At 62.2% G+C, this 14,957-nt stretch overlaps 1 protein-coding gene across 1 annotated transcript in view; it reads right to left on the bottom strand.

Moving 5' to 3' along the window:
• Positions 1 to 14,957, bottom strand: part of USP53 (ubiquitin specific peptidase 53) — a 34,384-nt gene that overhangs the window by 8,013 nt on the left and 11,414 nt on the right. Inside the window, exons 5-14 of the mRNA XM_045831288.1 lie at positions 13,371 to 13,484; positions 13,204 to 13,286; positions 11,569 to 11,674; positions 10,809 to 10,955; positions 9,857 to 10,006; positions 8,538 to 8,700; positions 7,917 to 8,069; positions 6,168 to 6,290; positions 4,303 to 5,047; positions 3,139 to 3,215 (exon numbers count right to left, since the gene is read on the bottom strand). Of these exons, the coding sequence (XP_045687244.1) occupies positions 3,139 to 3,215; positions 4,303 to 5,047; positions 6,168 to 6,290; positions 7,917 to 8,069; positions 8,538 to 8,700; positions 9,857 to 10,006; positions 10,809 to 10,955; positions 11,569 to 11,674; positions 13,204 to 13,286; positions 13,371 to 13,484 (1,861 nt within the window). The remainder of the gene's footprint in view (positions 1 to 3,138; positions 3,216 to 4,302; positions 5,048 to 6,167; positions 6,291 to 7,916; positions 8,070 to 8,537; positions 8,701 to 9,856; positions 10,007 to 10,808; positions 10,956 to 11,568; positions 11,675 to 13,203; positions 13,287 to 13,370; positions 13,485 to 14,957) is intronic.

Genomic DNA, 14,957 nt, shown 5'->3' on the forward strand with positions numbered 1-14,957 from the left:
TACAGGGTAACAAGGCAGGAATCAGTAACTTCTTTCCTCACTGGGATTGTAACTCAAAGGAAACACAAATCATGCTATTTTGCTACAAATTAACTTTCAATATTGAGAGTGTATGGCTTTGAAACATACACAGATAAACCTGTAGGAGGTGCTGGGCCACAGAACGGAGAAGAAACTGGGAGTAAACACACCAGCTCTCAACAGTCGGTGCGACTCAGAGAGAGTAAATTAAATGTGCCAAGGAACAAACCGACCGTCAAAAGCACCTCTTTCTCCAGACACACTTTGTAATGTATTTGTTTTAAGGGAAGGCACTCTGCAGTTTGAAAACGATTCTTGGAGAAAATCACCACTTGGGCACGTGTGCAAACTCTCCCAACAGCGTATTTTCACTCGCGGACCCCAGGAGGTGCCAACCCTGATGGCAGTGAGCCTGTTTCACCTCACAAAGTGGGGGCGCGGACTTCTCTGCAGGGAGGACTCCAGGGCGTTAACAGGTTTCTGAGCACCGGTGAGGCTCCGTCCCTCTCGTCACCTCCGGGGTCCGGGTCCCCAGCCGGCACTGGCCCGCCCCTCCCGGGACCGGAGGCCGCACAAGCACCGGCGGCCACGGCCGGGGGTGGGGGGGGGGGCTCTGGGAGCCCCAGCAACCGCTCTGTGATGTGCCCCGTGAGAGCCGCACCGACGTGGGCAGGGGACCACGGCCTCTAGGGAGCAGGCCACCGGGGCTGAAGGCCTCCCTCCAGTGTCCCCAGAATCCCCACGAGGGAGGGGCCTGCCGCCCCTCCACCTGTCCCTGCTCAAGCCTGTCTCTCCCCCTCCTCCCTCTCCGCCCGAAGCCGGGCTCCTTGGCCAGCACCCGACCCCAGCCACTCCTCCCGCCCCAGCGAGGCTCCTCCCCTCCATCCCGGGCTCACCTCTCTCCCCGCACACCCCACGGTTGGTCCTTCCCGTCTCTGCCCCGAAAACCTCCAGCTCCCTGAGTGATGCACTGCGTGTCCCTGTCGTTCAAACCCACCCTCTCTCCTGAGGGCGCTAAACCTCCGCTGCCGACTGCCCGGTGAGCCCACCGACCAGGCCGGGGGGGGGGGGGCGTGCACGCCACGGAGCAGGGCGGAGACAGAGGCAGAGACCAGAGGACTACGGCGGGCTGGGGTGGCTGCCGGCCGTGAATAAATGGTTTCAGCAGATGGGGTTTCGTGGTGAGTGAAAGGGGCCCACAGACAGCCCCAGGGAGACACCACTTCCACCCATTGGGGTGGCGGTGATCAAGAAGGACCGGGCGCCCCCGAGCTGGGAGAAGTGGGGAGGCTGCCCCCCACACACACCGGGCGCTGTGGGTGGGACCGGAAGCCAGCGCCGCTGCTGGGACAGGCAGCTGCTGAAGAAGTCCCCACGGGGACCGCAGGGTGCAGCCCCTGCGCCCGGGGCCAGTCTCTGAAGAACTGGCACGGGCTCCCAGATGGCGGCCCCCCCAGTCCTCACGGCCCAGGGTGGACGCCCCCAGCTGTGCAGCCAGAGACGGATGGGTGGGCGAGGCACACTCGTCGGGCTGCAGGGGGACAGCAGCCCGGACCAGGGACGAGGTTGGGCAGAGACTGCGGGCGGAAGGGCTGTGGAGACACGGTGCTCAGTGAGGGGAGCCGACCTCGGAGACACAAACGCTGTCCGCTGCCACTTTTCCGAGGCCCCAGAGCAGCAGCATCCAGAGACGGCAGTGGGAGGGGGGGTGGGGCTGGGGGAGGGGTGGGCCAGTGAGTGTCACACGGGACGGAGCTCCGGTGGGAGAACAGGGAGGCTCTGGAGGCGGTGGGGGTGATGCCGCCCAGGACTGCGTGCTCCAGGTCACTCACCGGCGATCGGCACGGCCGACTGCATGTGTGTGTGTGTCACCACAGCCAAGCCACTTCAGTGGCCCCTGCCTTCGTGCTCCCTCCGTGGGAACCCTCCCCGCCACGCTCTCCCACCACGCTCTCCGACTGCGGAGCCCGGGGCCAGGCGTCCCCGCTCTCAGGAAGCCAGCCCTGGTTTGTGCGCGGTCCTGAACCTGCGGTGGCTGTCCGGCTCGCCGACGCACACCGCGGCCTGGCCAGCGCCCCTGCCCCTGCCGGCACCCCGCCCCCGCCGCTTCCTGCAGCGCGGCGGACCAGACTCCCAGCAGACTCTCAGCCGGGCGAGACTGCTCACGGGAAAGGAAGGCCATTTCCTCAAAAGCAGTGTTTCCTTCTGACACTGCCGCGCCCTCGGAGGGGACAGAGTAACTCAGCACTTGGCCACATCCAAGTCCGCAGCCCGAGCGACAGTCTCCACAAAAGCCACAAGGATGGTGAAGACTGAAAAACAAACTTTAAAACTTTTCACGGCGCTTTTATTTTGAAAAACTAAATCCCTTGTAATCCTCTGAATTCTAACCTCTCAGCACCGCCCGTGACTTCGACCTCTGACCCCTCGCTCACGGTGCCGCGACCCCTCTCCCCGGGCCCCGAGGGGCCGGCTGCGCTCTGCACGCGCTCGGACGCCGCCTGGCCTCCGCTGCTGGCTGCTGTCCCTCGCCAGCTTGTCCCCGGTGGCAACGCCGCACCATCGGCTACCATCCCCACACGGAACGTCCCGCAGGCCGCTCACCGGGGCTCCTGCTCCCCCTTAACCCCGGGGCAGCCGTAGGGCCTCCCGCTCGCTGCGGGGCTCCTGCAGGCCGGCCCCTCCCTCGCCCCCCTCGCCCCCCACCACAGCTGGCCCGGCCCAGAGACTGGCCTCCCCGCCCGCTCCGCACGACCGAAGAGGCGTCTGTGCCCACGGAGCCCCCCAGCTGGGGCCTGCGCAGCGACCAGGAGGACACAGCGTGCTGACCTCCGCTGGACGCACATCTCGGACGAGAAGCGTCGCGCGCGAGGAACAGGCGCATGTCCGGACCCTGAGGTCTTTTGGGGTCGGAGCCACCGTCGGCCCTGTGACCCCCCCACCCCTCCCTGAAAGAGTCTCCCCACCCTCCCCGGGGCCCCAGACACAAGCGGTCCCTGCTCCTGCCCCCGCCGCTCCCAGACCTCCCGTCCCACGGCCGCTCACGGCGGCGTCACCCGCATCCCCACACCTTCCTCTTACAGCCTGGAGGACAATTGCATTTTACTGAGACTTTACCTTCCAGGGGGCTTTTACTCTGGTGGGGGGACGAGTTCACATGCTCTACATTTTGGTTGCTTCTCTTGCTCTGGTCACTAAAAAACAGAACAAAACACACGCCAGACACATCACTACCGGGAATTACTGGCATCCTTCGCTCTAAGGCAGAGAAAGGAAACGACATTGTCCGACCATCACGACGCACCACGTGCTGTTCCAGGGGCTTTAGTGCACGCCACTGAGCAGCGCAGTGCGGCGCCGAGGAGCAGTCACTGCCCTCCCCCCACAGCGGGCTGAGGCGCGGGGGTCGGACCGGCCTACCTAGTAATCCCAGTCCAAACCCCCCGTTACAGAGTCCCGGGCTCCCTTCTGCCCCAGGCCGTGCCGTCCCGTCCCGAAAGGGTCAGGAACTTACCTGCCCAAGAAAAGTTCCCCTGACCGTGTTAGCGAAACGCGAGCAGCTGATTGTTGCAAACCCGGCTTTTTAATGATGAAGGTAGTAAAACGGCTGGTCTCGAATCGAGACGTTTTAGATGCATTAAGAGCAGAAACAGCAGCTACACTGGCCTAAGACGCCAGCCTCTCCCGAGGCTGCGAGCACGTGTCTAGCTAGGGTCACGCGTCCGGGGTCATGTGTCCGGGGTCACACAGGGGGCGCACTGCGCTACTCCCAGCGATGCGGCGTGCTCAGGGTGACTGAGCGCACAGCTTGCACACTCGCGGAAGGAAGGCGAGTCTTCCACGGACCTGGGCCCAACGGTGGGAAGCCGCGCCGACCCACTGACCCGGGTGGCCGAGTCCGGGGCGGGACGGCGAGCACCGGGCAGAGCGAAGGACCGAACCACCAGCTGGACGCCTGGGGGCGCCCCGCCGGCGTCGGTGCTTCGAGCCCCGGAGCACACGCCCACCGCCCCCAGCGCCAGCCCGGCGGCCTGCTGCCACACTTCAAGTGCCCCCCCACTGCACGGATGGGGTTTTGGGAATCAGGAAATCACGATTAAAAACGGAAGACTGAAATATCAAATAACCTGCACTATCCTGGGTCTCCTGCCTGAGCTCTCTTGAGCTCAAGCTCCTCCTACGACTCCTGGCCGCAAGCTTGGAAAACCACCCCCGATAATAATTAACGAGAGAGCCTGCAGGGTGTGTGTGTGGGGTGTACGTGGGGGGGTCGCGTGTTACCTGGGGGAGGCCGCGCCTGCCAGGCCGCTGGGCTCCGGCCCGCTCCTGCCGCCCTCGGCGCCCGGGGAGTCCGGGTGGGCGGACCCGTTGCTGACGTGGTCGCTGCTCTCGTAGCCGGACTCAGCCCTCTGCCCCGGCCCGGCGTCGCCGGTGGGCCCCGTCTCCCCGAGGCCCCTGCCTCTCCCGGTGGTGCGGGTCCCGCCGCACTCCGGGGAGCCCCTGCTCCCGGCCTCCGGCCGCGGGTCGTCCTCGTAGATGGGGGTCAGGCACTGGGGCTGCGGGTCCTCGCTGGGCCACCGGTGGGAGCCCGGGTCTCGGCTGCATGCGGGCTTGGTGCCGGCTCCCGGCTGCCGTCTCGGGCTGCGCTGCCTCCTGTCCCGCTCGCTGAAAACGCTGTCCACGTTCAAGGTCTCTCTCAGCGGCTTCCAGCCCCGGCCCCGGCTCCTGCCGCTGCCGCCACAGCCGCTCCCTCTGTCCCGGGAGTCCTGGCTGCTGTCCGTGTCGTACCCGGAGGCGCCCTCGCCCCGGGCTCTGCCGGCTGCCTTCGGTCCTGCGGCCAGGGCCTGGGGCTGGCCTGAGCTCGGCGTCTGCGTGGCGGCGTGACTCGGCGCGGCCGGCTGGCCGGGCTTGCACGGGGCCTTCCCCGGCCTGTGGGGCGGGCGTGGGCTGCCGCCACGCTGCCTGACGCCCTTCGGGGTGGGAGGTGACCCGGACTTGGTCGGGGGCAGGTCTTCGTCGAGCACACCTTCAAAGGGCAGTAAGTCAACAAAGACACGCGTGAGCCGGTCTCCAGAGCCGCGCGGGGCCCCAGCCGACCACCTCCTTAGTGCTGGGGAGTCACGTGAAGCAGGGAGAGGTGAGTAGCGATGGTAAGTGCTTAAATTGCATCACAGCGCTCTGGGCTCTGAGATTGGACAGTGCTTCTCGAGTCCTAGGCTCGATGAGAGGCATTTATAAAACAAAGGCTTATATATTGATTTTTTTAAAAAGTGATCTGTACAGCAGATCACAAGACGGTTTTTTTAAAAAAGCAGTATTCCACTGCACTCATTAATGACAGTGATCAATGTAAAAACAAAAATATTTTCTATCTCTTTGCTGGAGGAACTTCAAAGGCCTGCTAAAGCAAATCCCTGTTGAGCGCATGAGGAAAAATGACCCGGTCACTACGTGGGGTGCAGATGGGTCTGGGTGTCAGGGGGGCAACGGAGCCTCAGAGTTCAAGCTCAAAGCAGACCTGCCCTAACGCAGCAGCTCCCCTGAAAGGTCCCACACCACGGCCACACCCACACACGACGTGCACCAGGTCCACCGTGGAAGGGGCCGCTGCCACGGGAACCTTACGCCAACACCTCCAGCCCCAGCCCCAGCCCCCACTGAACTCCGGTCGGTCCGGAAGGAGCAGGGCGGGAGCCCGCAGAGGGGATGGGCTCACGGCGGCCAGGACACCAGGGGTGGACGGGGACCCGAGGGGTGGGGGGTCAGGGGTCCAGGGAAACCGGCTCCCGCCCTCTGCCTGTGCCACCTTCCTCGCTGGTCGGATGCGCCAAGTGAGAGAACTGGAGCCGATGTTAATTACAAATTAAATAAAGCAACTTTGATCAACTTTCAATCAAAAACTTAAAACAGCAAAACGAAGACAGGTGTTTCAGGCTGGAATTCAACGAGAATGAGGAAAAATTTACCTTCGTGGATTTAATAGGGGTATTAGTGAAATCATATTAAAATGCATAATATATGAGCAAATACATGCAATAAATAGACTTAAAATGATGTTAAACTGAATTAGAGCCATAACCTTAGTTTTCAGGTCAGACTTGCGCAGCCCCTCCCCGCGGAAGCTGCTCGCCCCACCCCTTGCTCACCTGCGGGCCGGCCCGTGGCCCTCCTCTGCGGGGTGAGCAGGCCCCTGTGCTCCAGGGCCCTCAGCGCACACTCCCTGGAGATGTCCTTCATCCTCTCCCGCTGGTCGCTGCGGCTCAGCTGAGCTGGGAAAGGGAAACCGGTCTCTCAGTCATGGAGCAGGTGGCTTGCCTAACTGCTCGGTGAAGACACAAACTGCACTGGATGACATATTTAAGGTGTCACATTTTAAAGACAAAAAGCACATGAACGTAAACAACGAACTCGTTTTTCTGTGTAACTAAAGAAGGCAATGTGGTTCGCCCTGACCCCGGAGACGCAGAGTACCTCCTGGCTGTGAGGCGTCGAGCGCATCCAGAAGGGAAACGAGACGTCCCCCCCCCACACCGGGGCACGAGGGGCAGCGGGGAAGCGGAGGCCGCACCCCGGGTCCTCACTCGCTCCGCCCCACAGGCCAGCGCGGTTCCTCGCCATTTCGGGTCAGGAAACACACGTTAAAAACTCGCCCACGCCCGCGTTCCCATAGCCTGGAATGTAGAGGTCAAGGGGTCTGGTTCCACAGTTTGTGTTCTCAAAGGTTCCTGGGCTTAGAGCTAGGTCTCTCTCTAGGAAAACAGAGGGCGGCCTGACCCAGCAGTTTTCAAGCAGGTGCCCCAAGAACTTGAACACATGCAGCACCTGACTACTTACTTGGTCAGGGGCACTGACCTCGTCCCCTAGGCTGCCACATTAAAAAGCGACCACAGCCACCACGGCATTCGCCGCCCGGAGTCCTGCTGCCCTGTCCTGACCCACAGGTGCACAGGCCATGTGGCAAAGTTGCACCTTCTCGGTCACCTCACATAGTAAGATGGCACCTGCTCAGGTAGTTGTTGGTGCCAGGAATCCTGGTATACAAATGGAGGCACCTGGCTTTTTCAAAAGTCAATTTGGAGCAAAAACGGTAGGTTATTACTATTATTACTTTTTTATAAATCAAGATTATATCTATTTTTTGTCGGATCGGCAAGAAATGGAACATCTGCTGGGCCACAGACCTGAGTGATCGGCTTGTGCACCGCCGCGAGGTGACAAAGGGCGACGGGCACAGCTCCAGGGACAGTGTCACAGCGTTTCCGGCGCGCCTCCGTCAGTGACTCTTAATCCCGAACCTTACCGCCCGGGACATGCGATCTCATGAACACAGTAAAAAGCTGCTTACGAAATCACCCGGACCCCCACCCGAGGGGGGCTCAGCGTGCTTCCGAACTGCAACTGCGCACTGCGCTGTGGGGTGTCCCCCGGCCTCCCTCGGACTCGGCTGGGGGGAGTGGACGGGGCAGGAGGGCAGCAACAGGGGCACCCGGGGGAAAGGAGGCCAAGGGCAAACCGCAAGGGCGACTTGGACGGCCAGCGCACTTGCTGACGCGTTTCCCTTGGGCGCAGCAGCCCCATCACGGAGTCCTGCTGGTCCCCTGTGGGTCCCCTGCGGGCTGGTAAGGACACCCTGAGGGAGAGGCCACGGCGCTCTGGGAACAGTCCCCACGGCCTGCAGCCTGCAAGGCTCGGAGAGCGCGGTGGTGCACCTCGAACCCTGGGCGAGTCACACCGCCCCGATGAAACCACAGTCTCAGGCGCGCGTGCGGAGGGAGAGACTCAGTCCTGCCGCCGGCCTGTCTGTCTCCTCGTGGCCCCCGCCAGGCCACAGGCCCAGTGGGGGGGGGGGCGCCCGGCTCCCAGGGACACCCTGAAGCCACGATGCACACACGTACCTGCTCCTCTGCCGCCGCTGGTCTGAAGGTGGCTCCGGCCACACGAGGAGATGCCATCTGCCTGGAATTTCTGATTTTCTCTCTGTCTGGCCTGCTCCCCAAGTCCATTTTCTTTCAAATGATCTGACTTGTAAATTGAAGGCTTCTCACACCCTTAAAAAGAAAACACAAAAATGCATCATCCCTTTCTTCTCCTGGAGAGGAGATGTTTGAATCATCTTTTCAGACATGTTTAATGCTGAAGACAAAATCACTTAAGAACCTAGCGGCCTGACACCTCCCGAGGGTTTCTGCGTCACCCCCGGGGCCGGCTGCTGGGCGCCTCCCCTGAACTGACTCCCTGTGGCTCTCCACGTGCACGGCCGGAAAAGCCGGCAGCCCGTGGCCCCTCTGAGCTTGCGTGGCCACAGTCGGAGTTGGCTCCTGCAGGCACCTCCGAGGCCTCGGATGAGGAAAGATCACAAAGGTTAACTGGAGACTGGCGTTTTCCCGAGAGCCACCTTCCACTAAATTCTGAAACTTCCCTGGACATGCACTTTATGCTCGGTAGATCAGCACCCTGGTGTGACTGTGATGGTGGGAAAACACCAAAGTAAAAAAATAAAAAAAAACACGACTTACCCGCGTCTTCCGCAGCGGGCCCGTGCGGGGGCCGGCTGACGACGCGCCGGAGCGCGTCCTCGGTGGACACGGCCGTGCCCTCGGGGTTGGCGTAGAAGAGCAGCAGCGGCTGCAAGTGGCAGCGCAGGCACTTGGAGGCCACGTCCTTCCACCTGGCGCCGACCTGCGGGGGCCGCGGCGGGGAGAGAGCCGTCGGTCCCCGGCCGGCGCGCGGCACGCGAGCGAGGGCAGAGGCCGGCTGGGTCCGCACGTAAAAACTCATAAAGACACTCAGAGGCCAGCAGTTCAGCTCCCACTGTGTTATACGACTGGCTGTTTTATTTGGTAACTAATCGAAATAAAAACCCTTTAAACGTCGATGGGCAAAATTACATGCTCTCTGTTGTCGAGATTTAGGTTCGTGAATTTTAGAAAGCTTTGCAAAGCTTTCTAAATGCATGTTCCCACGGACTTTCGACAAAGACTCTGAGGCAGTTCAGTGGGAAAGTAGAAAAGCTGCTTCGACGAACGATGTCGGAGCAAAGGGGTGAAGAAGAGACCACGAGACGACCCCCCGGGGTGCCCGAGGACTGGCCCGGAAGGAGCCCCCCCCCACCGGACAGCCACGGCGCCTGCGGAGGGAGCAGAAGAGAGAGCCTGACTTCCGGGGGGGGCGTGGGGCGCGGACGGGGGTCAGACTTTCCGCCGTGGGACCTCACACCAACCAGAGAGAGAAGTTGTAAAGTTCCTGCTCCGGGAAACACGCCGCTGGGAAGACGAGACGGCAAAGCCGCGTGCACCTAACAAAGGCCTGGCGGGCAGAATGCAGGATTCCCACAGCCCCCGGGGAAGAGCATCCAGCTTGAAAAAGGGGCAAACAGGCCACCAGACCTCGCCGAGGGGACGCTGAGAACGGCCGGCAAGCCCGGGAAAGCTGCTCCGTGCCCCGACTGTCACTAATCTTGAGGGGAACGCTGGGGAGACCCCAGAGTCCCAGCACAACGCTGAGCCCCTGGGGGCTGAGGAGCGCCACCCCAGGGCGCCGCCGGGTCAGAGCCACTGCCCGGAGGGACGGAGGGACGGACGGAGGGACGGAGACCGGCGCAGGCGCGAGGACGGGAACCCGTCCCTTGTGCGGCCGCGTTTCTGGCAGTCTGTCCAGCCACACCAGCCAGCGTGGCCTCGCCGAGCTCCGGTCCTAGGTTCCGCCACCCCGTTGACGCAGTTATGCGCCTACCGTGTCGTTACATCGCTGTTCCGGAACACCATCGCTGTGTCACTTCCTCCCGCAAGGAAAACCCACGCAGCTACCCCAGCCCGCGGCCGGGCCGCCCGCTCACCTCCTTCACGTTGGCGTCGTCGAAGAACACCCACTTGGCGCTCTTGGTGTGGAAGGCGAAGGCGCAGTAGTGCCGGCTGGCGTAGCAGATCACGCCGACCAGGTCGAGCTCGCTGTTCCTGGCGTTCTCGTCCGTGACCCTGTAGAAGAGCTGTTGGAAAGGGAGTGACATGCCGTCAGCGCGGCGGTGTTTAGGGAGGAAGTAACGGCCATTCAGCACCGCCCGTCTGACTCCCACAGACGCCTCTCCCGGGCGCCGGCCCACCCGTGTGCTCCACTGGGGGAGACGCCGCCGCGGCCACCGCGGTGACCGCAGAGTCACTGCTTCGAATTGTCCCCGAGACACATGCATGAACTCGCTGAATTTAGTCCCCCAACGTGGTGGCTCCAGCCGCGCAGGGCTCATGTGTGACAGATGTGAACTCACATGTTACATGTGTGAACCTACATGTTATAGACGTGAACTCACACATTACATAAGTGAACTCACATAGACGTGAGCTCACAATGGGAGACAAATCACAGTCATTTTCCGATAACTCTCGCCTGAATCACACCTATCTGAGCTACATTAGTCGCGTCACCTAAACCACACTTCCCTCAAGGTTTAACTGTAACACAGACCAATCCGAAATACGCTGACAAGCCAAGAGGAGGTGGGCGGTGCAGGCGGACTTCCCATCTGCGGCCCTGCCGGCCGCCACCTGTGTGCACACCACGTCGCCGCCACGCCGGGGTGACGGGAGACGCCCGGGCGACCCCAGCCCAGCCCAGCCCGGCCCGAGAGGCCTCCCAGTGAGCCCAGCCGGGGCGGCTCCACCCGAGTCACGCGAGAACACCGTCTCCTTCAGAGCGCAAGCTCAGTCCGGAGGACCCCGGGGCGGTGTCGCCCCCCGCAGGCGCGCCAGGGAGATTCGACCGCGGAAGCGCAGGGCGCGGAAGGGGCGAGGTACCCCGGGGAGGTGCAGGCGCGTGGCCAGGCTCCGCACGACGTCCTCCGTCAGGTCCGAGTGCTCCGAGTCCCAGACCAGGCCGATGGTGACGATCTCGGGGCAGTTCATGAGGACACGGCGGATCTTTATTTTCTGGCCGCAGTTACTCTGAGGAGACACACAGGACGCAAGGCCTGACATGAGCGAAGCGGACATTCCACGGGCAGCCCTTGTTCCGTTTGCAATGCGCAGTGACGGTCGCAACATGCGCGGGAGGTTTGTTTCCTTGGCATGTGAAAACGCACTTCCAATGGACAATTTCTCTTGTTCACCGATTAAACTGGAAGTTTATTTTAAATCAAAGTGCTTTTCTTTGGCATTTTTGTAAATCTGTTAAAACAAGGATTCAGCCTAGAAAAATCAGAAATACAACCCTTGAAATCATTAATAATATTACATCAGAAAAGAACGATACCATTTGTAGAGTTTACAGAAAAAAGACTAAATTAACTTTGTCCTTGGTCAAATGGTAAAATGTCAGAATTTAACAAACGAACTTGCACAGCCTTAAACCCTCCACCGCGGCATCACGAGGTGGTAAAGAAAGTGCCGAGTGGACGGCTCGCGCGGCACAGCCGCCTGGGGGAACGTGGCAGAGAGGAGCCCTCGGCCGGGGGTCCCGTGCGTGGGTCACCGGTGTTGGCGCCACCACCTCCGGGGGCCGTGCGAGCCGCACACAGCGCAGACCGAGGTCTCCTTGCGGGACGGGGACGGGACTTACGGGGCACTTCCTGTAGTCGCCGGCCGTGTGGGCCGCCTGCAGCAGCTCCGCGAACAGCTCAGGCCTGCAGCGCTCCTGCCGGGCCAGCGTCCTCTCCACCTCGTGGCTGCGGAAGAGAACGCGGTCCAGACCCCACCCGGGCACCCAGAGGTGGTCTGAGGGGTCGTGCACGGACAACGCTAGGCAGTCGAGCTGGGGTCACTCGTTTCTACCTTAAACCACGATCGTGTGTAAAAAAATAACACCAACTTCCATCACGGGAAAAACCATGAAATCGGGCAGGTGTATGATGAGAAATCAGGTCAGGGGTACAGGAACACAAAAGCCCCGCCCCTTTGGGAACTGCATGGATGCGGTGCACGGTGCTCTGCCCACAGGCCTTTCCACGTCAGATTGTTCTCCTACGTTGTTACTTACATTGTTGCATAAGGGACCCGAGTGTGACCTTGGGCCGACCAGAACAGTGAACCGCAGGAAAGGCCCCCACTCTAGCCCCCCGCTCCCAGAGACAGTCGGCCCCCTCTCTGGGAGAAGAGAAGGGCCCCCTGCTGGCGAACAGGAGCCCGGCCGGGCCGTCACCCCTGTGGGCACGCCGACCCCTTCACCAGGGCCTGCAGGGTGTGTGTGCCGAGTTTCACTCAACACCCCCCACTGGAGGCCACCTCTTACATACCAGGGTCCTAAGTGTCTTTTTACCCTATTTACTTGTTTATTTAAGGGAGGGGGGCGGAGGGAGAAAGAGAAACGTCAGCGTGAGAAACAAATACCATTGGCTGCCCCTCGTGCGCGCCCTGCCTGGGGACCAAACCCGCAACCCGGGCGTGCGCCCCGGCCGGGGATCACACTGGTGACCTTTGGCTCTGTCGACGACCCTCAGCTGAGCCACCCCTGAGGCCAGGGTCCGTGCTGAGCACCCTTCGTCCAACAAACACTGAAACGTTTCCAGACGGAAGTGTGACGCCAGCTCCGCTGCCCTCACTAGTTTCCGCTCCAGGGGCCCGGCTCTCCCTCCGTGTGCGAGGGCCCCAGAGCGGGCTGCTCGCCCGGTTCCGAGGTTCCGACTGCGCACAGCACTGGACCGCCAGGGGGCCAGCCCTGGCGCCGGCGCACTCCGCAGGGCGCGAGAAAGCCCCGAGGCTGGCGGGCCCGGTCGCCCGGCCGCCGCGGGAGTGGGGGTAGCCAGGCAGACGCTGCAGGTAAAGGGAGCCAGGCCTGGATCTCCATGTCCGTGGCTCTAGTTGCCACACCAGACTGCGCCCTCACTGAACCTAGTTCTTCACCGACGAAAGGGCGTTTTTGCTGAGGGTAAAGTGACAATTCATGCAAGGCCTGGGACGCAGGGAGCGCCCAAGAACGGGTGCTCAGAGCGTGTAAGTGTGAACACGCGGAAGTTTGGACTCACATCCTGAGCACTCCACCAGGTGCCCCAGGTGTCTGCCGCACTCGTAACCCCCGACTGAGACAGACACACTTGCACTTCTGGGTGGCCGTTGGTCAGCCCCCCACCCTGCCCAGACGGGGGCAGACACGCACGCAGGCCCCGGCTCACAGGACAAAGCGCGGCGGGCCGAGAGGCGCACTGGGCCGAGAGGCGCACTGGGCCGCGGGCGGAGGCGACCGCTCCCGGGGCCTTACCACAGGGCCGTCGTGGAGATGTACCGCACGAACTCCGTGAAGGGCAGAGGGTCCGAGGAGGCCCCGCAGCTGCGGCACACGCACTGCGGCGAGAACAGGCGCTTACGTCACGGGCCGCGGGCACCAGCGCGGCGCCCCGGGGGTGGGCGGGCCGGCCGGGCGCTCACCTGCTCGTACAGGGTCATGGCGAACTTCTGGTGCGTGACGCAGCACTTGGAGGTGCACAGGTCGGCGTCCCCGCCCGGCACGATGTGCGAGTGGATCCGCTCCAAGATGTTCTCCTGGTTCGGGAACCGGCGGCCAGTGAGTCGGGAGCCCGGCAGGCAGAGGACACGGCCAACCACAGCCCCGCAGACTTAAAAACCTCCCAGAGGTCCCCGGCGCCTTAGACCAGGGGCGCCCTCCATATCAGTAGTACGCTTTCCTACTTCATCGACCCTCCGAATCTTGTTCAATTGTTCACTAGCTGTGGCATTAGCTTTCTAAAAAATTAGCAAAAGGAACATTATAACGTAATGTACGGTGTTAAGAAAGATTTTTTAATCCCTTTAAAAATCAACCATGGTGGCTGACATTTAGGACTTAGTATTAGAAAACCCGGTTCCTATGTTCCCAGCATTCTCACACAGCTAGAAGCTGCTAACGTAAAGAAACCACCCCCCCGATCGCGTGGATAATCCACGTGACGCGCACCAGCCACCGATGACCGATACCAGTGCCAACACCTGCTCTGACCGCCCAGCGCAAAGAACGCGCCCTGCAACAGCTCTCACGTGGAAGCTCAGCTCTCAACACCCATCGATAAGGGGCGCTTATTTCTTCAAAGATCAACTCTCGGTTCTGTGGCAGCGGGGACGCTGGCCCCTTCTAACGGCCCACCGCCCCTCCTCCGCCCCAGGACGAGCAAGGACGCGCAGCGATTTCAGCCTGGAGAGCCTCCACCCTGCATGCGCCATCACCGCGTTCCACGGCAGCCGAGTGAACTGTTCATCGCAGTGTTGTGCCCAGTGTTGCGCTTGTTGACACGTGAAGCGCTGGGTCAGTTTTACAGCGGAGAAGTGTGAGAAGCCACTTCACGGCTGTGGGTGCTGTTCCGGCGCTTTACCCAGCACGGGGAGGGCGGCCCCACCATGCCTGCCGCAGGGACGGCGAGGTGCCCACGAGGACCCACCACGAGGTCCCTGAGTTCCGTAGGGACCCACCCCGGGGGACCCTACGGAACTCCGAGGACCTGGAGGCTGCCCTCGTGCGCCCCCCTGCGGGCACCCGCAGGCCGAGCCCGCGCCGCTGACCAGGTCTGAGACGCTGCGCCTCGTCCCGCACGAGGGCAAACCCTGCAAACCCTGCAAACCCGGCGCGGAGCCGTCTCCCTGGGAGGGAGGGCGCGGGCCGAGGGTCAGACGGAGCCTGGACGCGAGTCCCAGGGCCCCCTCCCCGAGGAGCATCCTGTGAGGGCGGGAACACTGGGCGGGACGGGGTGCAGACCCGAGGGACTCTGGGAGGAGGCCCGGCTGGGGCCCGCGGGGACAGGCGGACGGTCAGACGGGGAACCCGCCCGCACGGGGCTCAGGGGAGGGGCCGGCGGAAGGTGCCGGCCAGAGGCAAGACTACGGAAGAGCCGGCTGCATCTCCAGCGCAGGCGGCACCTGCGCCACTGAAACGTTTCCCGGTCTGCCGCATGCGCACTTGCGCCGGCCCGGTAAGGGTGGGGGCGGGGCAGGATACCAGCCTAAGTGATACTGTTTAACTGAATA

This window comes from Phyllostomus hastatus, unplaced genomic scaffold (genome assembly GCF_019186645.2).
Source record: "Phyllostomus hastatus isolate PE091 unplaced genomic scaffold, TTU_PhHast_1.1 phas_contig_159, whole genome shotgun sequence".
Classification (NCBI taxonomy): domain Eukaryota; kingdom Metazoa; phylum Chordata; class Mammalia; order Chiroptera; family Phyllostomidae; genus Phyllostomus; species Phyllostomus hastatus.